The following is a 7,820-nucleotide window of genomic DNA, read 5'->3' on the forward strand; positions in this document are numbered from 1 at the left end:
TCTGTCCTTTTTAGTATGAGTCTGTCTAGGCTTTCTGGTATTATTTTAGTTGTCTTCTTTATCCATTATCTGGTTCAATATAACAAAACAAACTTCTCTACTAATCAGCAGTGGGCAGTGAATGGTGAGGGTAAGGGGGGGTAGAGAAAACAGCATGTATTTAAATGTACTGCTCTTACCAAACGTTATAAAAATAATATTTAATATTCTACTACCTCTGTCACAGGAGACATGAACTAAAAAAACTCTGCAATGTCAGTGTCTTTTAAAATTCTTTAGACAATTCCTTCTGTAATCCACTGGTAAGATACATGGTGTTTACAAAGTTATTCAGCAATCACATGCATTGGGACAAATTGTCATGGAGTATCCAAATATAGGAGCCCCAAATCTAAATAGTCAAGGCTCTATCATCTGTAATTCCAATTGCTATAAGTATGTGTGTGGATTTTTGCAGGGTTAATGTAGTGGAAAGATGAGATGTCTGGAAAATCATGAAATCACATAGTAATTCTGTGGGATATTAAATGTTATTTTTTTCTAGTCACAGAGGTAATAGCATATTCTTTCCCCCAGAACTCACAAGATTGTTGTGACACATGTAAGTCAACAAAATTTAGGAACTAAAATCGTTACTTTTTTTTAACAACTATTTATTTAGCATGTACTGTGTTCCAGGTATTGGATCATGTCGAGTGTAGAAGGTGAAGTTGCAGTCCGACTGTTCAAAGCACTTGCAAGCTCAAGGGAAAAGGGTATGGGTGGGAAATCCGCTTAATGCAGATGGGTTGCACTAAACATGTAATGCAAAGCTCAGAGTGTTTTATGGGACTCTTAGGTAGGGGCACCTGCCCTAATGAGAAGAATCCAGGAAGGCTTTTCATTGAAGTGATGGCTTTTAGAGAATTGTATGGACATTAGGCCGGTAAAACAATAACAATATGGCATATTGCCGGTTAGTAAATAAATTAACTGAGGATAGAAAAAACTGGTGTGTGAGCAAAATTACACAGTTTGATATATGATAGCACACAGTACAAAAAGTGGAGTAATAAGGAATGAGGCTACAGGCGAAGGAAGGACTATGTAATGGGCCTAGAACTTACTCTTGTAAGTTAAAGTATTTTAAGCAAGCAAGTGATGTAGTCAGATTTTACTTTTTAATGTATTACTCTTATGGCAATGGAAAGATGGATTTAAATCAAACAAGACCGAGGAAGACAGCTATATCTGGAAGCTATATTAATAATCAAGAAGAGATGAGGAGGCCCTGAACTAGGGCATGACAGTCAGCATAGAAGGAGAGAGATGGATTCCAGAGATACTCAGGCTGTTGAACTGTCAGGATGAGGTGTTTAGATAAGTAGCATGTAGCAGAGGGGAAAATGTCAAGATAACTCAAGTAGCTGGGTGATTATTGGTGTATAGGATAGAGAATACTGGAGGTTCTAGCGGTTTGTGGGAAAGATGATCAGTTTGTTGGTACTTGAGGATATTTGGACAGAGATATCTAGAGGGCAAGGGGATATTTAAGATTGAAGTGAGTTCTGGAGTGCAAATATAGATGTGTGAGTTAGTAGATTTGCGATGACTGAAACCATAGGAATAATTGATACTGTCACCAGAGAATGCATATGATGGTAAGATCCCTGAAATGAACAAGAGAGGACTCCATTTGGCATTTAGAGGAGGAGGTTCAGATCAAGGAAGAGAAAGATTAAGCACAAGAGTAGGAGAATATTAAGTGGATGTTATGAAAACCAGTAAGTAGAGACTTTAGAGAAAGATGGAATGATTGCCACTGTGACATGTAGCAGAGAAGTCTAGGAAGATAAAAATGGAGAATGACTCAGTTTATCTGACAGAAAGGTTGGAATAATTTCAATAGATGGTGGGCTAAACCCAGACTGCCATGGGTTGAAGGGTTAGTGAGATGTGGGACAGAAGAGACAGCAGTTGTAGATGACTCATTTGACAAACCTCTAACTAGACTAATAAAGAAAAAAGGAGAGAAGATTCAAATTAATAAAATCAAATATGAAAGAGGAGATATGAAAACTGATACCATGGATATAAAAAAGATCCTAAGAGACTACCTATAAACAATTATATAGCAATAAATTGGATAACCTAGAAGAAATTGATAAATTACTAGAAACATGCAACCTACTGAGACTGAATAATGAAGAAATAGAAAATCTGGACAGACCAATAATGAGTAAGGAGATTAAATCAGCAGTGTAAATACTGTGATAAAAGAAAAACTCAGGGCCACATGGCTACAGTAGTAAACTCTACCAAACATTTAAAGAACTAATGTATTAATAAATTATTATGAAACTTTTCCAAAAATTGAGGAGAGATCACTTCCAAATTCATTGTATGAGGACGGCATTACCCTGATACCGAAGCCAGATATGAACACTACATAAAGAAATTACAGACTGACATCCCTGAAGAATATAGAATCAAAAATCTTCAACAAAATACTGGCACACCTAATTCAATAGTTCATTAAAAGAATAATGCAGCATGACCATGTGGGATTTATCCCTGAGATGCAAGGATGGATGGTTCAATAAATTTCCTTCTTTCCTAAAAAAACAGAATGATTCAATGTAGGCAAATCAATAAATGTGATACACTACAAAAACAGAATAAAGGATACAAATTGTATGATCATCTGAATAGAGACAGATAAAACTTTCCACAAAATACGACATCTTTTCATGATTAAAACAGTCAATGAATTAGGTATAGAGGAAATGTATCTCAACATAATAAGGGCCATATATGAGAAACCCACAGCTAATCTACTCAAGGGTGAAAAATTAAAAGCTTTTCCTCTAAGATCATGAGCAAGGCAGGGACGCTCACTCTTGCCACATCTGTTCTTTTCTAATTCTATTATTTTTAATTCTATATTCTCAAGAACTTAAAGACATATTTTGTAGTAGCAGTATATCTTAATTTATTTATTAAAATGGAAATAATTTTATCTGGAGCATAAAGTACTAGGCTATAAATGTTAAATCAAGTAAAATCAAATGGTCCTTGGGAAATGTCATCATCTCTCTCTTTCCCTTTTCCTCTTCTTTCCACTCCCTTATCTTCTACCCTCTCTACCTTCCTTCATTTCTTCATTTCTGGGACTCCCATAAAATAGCTTTGTCCTTCTTTCCAAAATCTTTAGGAAAATCAGGAACTTTGGGACCAGGTAATTCAGCCTCATAATTCCCAGCTTTCCACAGTTGTTTTACTAGGCTTACTATTTAATTTATTTTATTTTCACCTTATGAAAACATCCATCAGAGAAGTATTATTATTACCATTTCTCAATGAGGAAGCTGAGAATTGCAGAAATGTTAAGAAAATTGCTCAAAGTTACATACCTAATTAGGACTTAACTCAATCATTGTGTTTATACCATGCCAATTTGCTAACATAGTATTTACTCACAGATTTATTTATTTCAATTTAAAAATATCTTTGAACATTTAAATATTTAAATATTTTGAATAAGCAAAAAATAAACATGATACCAAAATTCAAAAGAGAAGAAAATGGTCATGCACTGAAAAGTTAGTCTCTTCCCCACTCCTATCCCCTAGATACTTAACTATTCTCCTGAGATAACCACTGTTACTAGTTTATAAGTAAACTCTAGCAAACCTTCATGTAGAGACTACGTGAGTTTCAGAGATTTAATTTGCACAGAGTGCTTCAAGTACCCATTATATGTGAAAAATGAGGATCATCTGTCCTTTAGCTATTTTCTCTTCATACAAAAAAATTATTCTTCTTTGTGAAGCTGGAAAATCTCATTAAGTATTCTTTTCTTTAAAAAGCCCAATCCTCCATCAGTTTATCAAGCATAATTGAGAAACCAAATAATTTATTGGTAAAAATAACTTTGGAATCTATTAGTAATTCATGAGACAAAAAAAGTAGGTCTAAAATTGTGTTGATAGAACTGTTTTAAGTCACGTAATCCTTAGCTAATTCTTCAGCATGCATCAGCTATAGTTTCTAGGATTTCAACATGAGAAAGAATGCTGTGAAAGTGCCTCACCTATCCCAGGAGCATCCCTGTTCCTTCTGGCATCCCTGAAGTGTGTCAGTTTCCTGAGAGTAACTTAGATGACTCAATTGTTTGGTTTCAGAGTACTAGGGAGGGATGACTAGACTCATGTTGTTCCTCTGAGATGCTGAGAAAGAATTTAATAGTAGGACTCAACTCAAAGACGTTCCTACCTCTTCAAATTCCCATGTTAAGTCCTCAGTTTGTTTCTGTTTCTCTATTGTACCAACCCAATCAAGTTTGAAACAGTGCAGATACAACACAGCATTATTCTAGGTAAAGAGAACAAGGCATGAAATCTTCCCTCAGATAGTGAGAGGAGGTTTCTCCGGAAAACAAGGTGCTGACCCTGCAGGTGCTATGGTACCCATGCCGTCTAATTAGTAGTGACTACAGCCGGAAGAACGGGGGATGCAGGGCAAGGATCTTCACTGAATAGGCCTTACTCCAAACAATAGCATTCTTTATCATCTTTTTTGACATGTTCGAAATTATTGGTTAGTTATGATTAGTTATTAGTTATTCTTATTTCTTCTTCATTTTAGAGTTTATATTTCTTAGAAGACCCACTATGTAATGTGCATAATTTTAGGCCCCCCTTTGAGTTTTTGCAGGAGACTTTTGTGGTAGGTATATTTTTTATTTTTGTTTTACAGCTGTGTAAACTGTGTTTCAAGGAGGTTAGGAAATATTTAATGTCACACAGTAGTGGTGGCTGTAGATGTATGCATAACCAAGGTACTCAAGTTTTCTCCAAGTTGGGACAGTGAGTAATACTAGCTGAAGTGTTAATATGGTTAAATAAGCTATACTAAGAAATTATCCGTGGGATCCGTGCCAGCCATATTTTACTTATTTAGGTAAAAATATCCATGAAGTAAATGGCGGGATAAATAGCTTTACAGAACTTCATTCCTTGAACATGCAAAGAAAGGCTGAAATCCTACTAAATTCATTTCAAAAGAGAGAAATTGTGAAGGAGTAAATTGAATTAACTTGTAGGAGAAAGTAACACACAATATTTAAAGAGTATGAGTGGAAAAGCTTCAAAATGGATGCAGCACATACATTAAGTCAGTTTGGAAGAAAATGGGAGAAGATGAGTTTGGGTTTCTAGTAGACCACAGGTTGCTCATAGTTACAAGGGCCATAGAGATGAGGTTAGTGTGTAAATCTGCAAACGTGAAGCTTTAATGAGGGTCCCCAACATGGCTCTCATGGCCTAGGAAACTGAGGGATGGTGTTGCCTTGTTCAAGCCCATTAATACCATGCCGGAACACACCCAGGGTGGGGCTGTCAGCATCTAGGAAGCTGATATATGATTTTGTGGCCCTGTTCAAGTCAATTAATTGTCAAGAAAAGCCTAAGGATCAATAGGCCATGATAAAAGGGGAAGTTAGTTGTAAAGAAAAACTGCAGTTGAGGGTTAGGATATAGCCAGGCTGCAGGATCAACACATACTGGTCTCTACTAAAGAGAACACAGCTGGATACTGGGCATGTGAAATTGAATGGGAGTAGTTTTACATAAAAGACATTTTGGAAGCTGGGAAGTAGGAGAAGCACCATCTTTAATTATAGGAAAGCACCACAGTTGTCAGACAATTTGTCACATTCTACAATTGCCACTGGCATGAGGAACCTGAGATAATGTCCCAAGTGAATCACTGTGCACTTATCCTGCTGGGGAGGATCATGGACTAGGAAATTTTGTGACACCAGCATGGATTGCATGTAGGTGGTATGTTGGTTGGGAAATAAGCACATCATGCTAGTCCTAGGCTGTTCCCTGTGTAGGGCTGCCCGCCCCTTATAAAAGGACTCTCCACCACACAGGCTATCTTCTTGACATTCAGTTGTAGATCTTTGGAGACTCTGGTGAGTACAAATCTTAGAAGCCTTTCTTGCACTTGGCTGGTGTTAGGGTTTAACTTGGGGACAGAAATGCCTATTTGTTTTAACCAATTTATCCTCATGGATAGGAAAAAGAAGATAATGAGGTCTTGAAGGTAAATTTTAGCTGGTATTTGGTAGATAAACATGAAGGTGATGAGGAACCTGGAGTCAAATAAACAAAATCTTAAACTAAAGGAGAGTGAGAGACACAAGATGCTGTTCTGTCTCCTGCTTCACGTCTGTTCCAAATACATCTTCTTGGAGTGCAATCTCCTTGGGTGAAGGGCACAAGTTTTTGCAATTCTCTTCAAAAACTCATGGCTCAGCACCACAGTCAGCTCATTAAAACTGGTAACGAGGGCCTCATGGAAGATAAAAGTACAGATTTGTTTGGTATTGGCTAGAATTTCAATATCTGAGTTTTTCTTCTTCAGATAGTGTTTGTATTCAGACAACACTTGTTGCTGTCTCACAGGCAATTTTATTTTCAGAAAAAGGTAGAATGAGAGAACAGCCAGAAAGACTGAAGAACTGAGGGTAAGAGGTCCTAAAAGTGAAGTGTGAAGAAGCAACATAAAGTCATAAAGACTGTATTAGGGATCAGAGTTAGTCCTTAGATACTGGAGATTTGATGTTCTAGCTAATTGCTCCACCAACAGGACTATCTCTCTTATGAGCACTGTTGCTTGTGTATCTTTCAGATTCTCTGAGACTGAGGAGAGATGTCTTACCAGCAGCAGCAGTGCAAGCAGCCCTGCCAGCCACCTCCTGTGTGCCCCACGCCAAAGTGCCCAGAGCCTTGTCCACCTCCGAAGTGCCCTGAGCCTTACATGCCTCCTCCTTGTCCACCTGAGCATTGCCCACCTCCACCATGCCAGGATAAATGCCCTCCTGTGCAACCATACCCACCCTGCCAGCAGAAGTATCCACCCAGGAGCAAGTAACATCACTAGAATTCATCAGGACCATGAAACAACAAGATCCAGTGGCTCTTCTTAGTCCCAGCACTCCATCATCTTCCCTTCAGCTGTGGTGAGAGGCTGCATCTTCCCTAACCTCTGCCTGGCTTGAGAGCTGACAGAGAAAAGGCTTAGTTCTGAAAGCTGATATCATGTTGTTGGAAGATGAGCAGCCAGATCATTGCCTAATCTCGCCTTGCTGTCTGTGATGTAGATGGTGGTTCCTATCCCGAGAACAAGTGTGTTTATTCTTTTGCTTCTCCCCAATAAAGCACATGTTTCATGGTTAGGCCCACATTGCTTTTGTTTGCATTTCGTGTCTTTAACCTCTTCTGTTAACTACATCAAAGTGAGTGTTTCTTTTCATTCCTATTGAATTATTAGAATTATTAGGCTTTTCCATCACTGAATTCAGTGTTGCTTGAAATGTGTGTTTTGGATTGGGTACAACAATTGATTCTCTTTTATTGGTTTTAAACTCATTTTTACCCCTTCTAGCTTGTATGGCTGAAAAAATTACCTAAACTGTCTTAGCTTCAGTTTCATCATCTGTAAAAAGTAAGAGAGCATGTATTCAGCTGAGTGTACTTATAGCAATTAACTTATTCACAAGTGTTTCCTAATTGTCTATCATGTGTCAGCCTTCTATGCCCTGCAGATAGGGATGATGATGACCAAACAAAGTCCTTGCTCTTGAAGAGTCTATAGTCTTAAGGGAGTTACATATTACCGCCCCCCAACCTACAACCTCCACACATGTCCCACACACATAGGAAAAAATTATAGTAATGCATGGGCTATATTTAAATAAAATTATTTAGAAAGACTCTTTGAAGTGACTTTTGGCTCAAAGACATGAATGAATAGAAGAGGCAGCCATGGGT

The 7,820-nt window shown here is 37.7% G+C and overlaps 1 protein-coding gene across 1 annotated transcript; it reads left to right on the top strand.

The window, feature by feature from the left end:
• The first annotated feature begins 6,678 nt into the window (after positions 1-6,678).
• On the top strand, positions 6,679-7,231 carry SPRR2G (small proline rich protein 2G). The gene has a single exon (XM_028847964.2). It carries the CDS (start codon positions 6,700-6,702, stop codon positions 6,919-6,921), a length of 222 nt encoding a protein of 73 aa, XP_028703797.1. The 5' UTR covers positions 6,679-6,699; the 3' UTR covers positions 6,922-7,231.
• Positions 7,232-7,820: the final 589 nt, after the last annotated feature.

The sequence above is a fragment of the Macaca mulatta genome, chromosome 1, assembly GCF_049350105.2.
Source record: "Macaca mulatta isolate MMU2019108-1 chromosome 1, T2T-MMU8v2.0, whole genome shotgun sequence".
NCBI classification, from domain to species: domain Eukaryota; kingdom Metazoa; phylum Chordata; class Mammalia; order Primates; family Cercopithecidae; genus Macaca; species Macaca mulatta.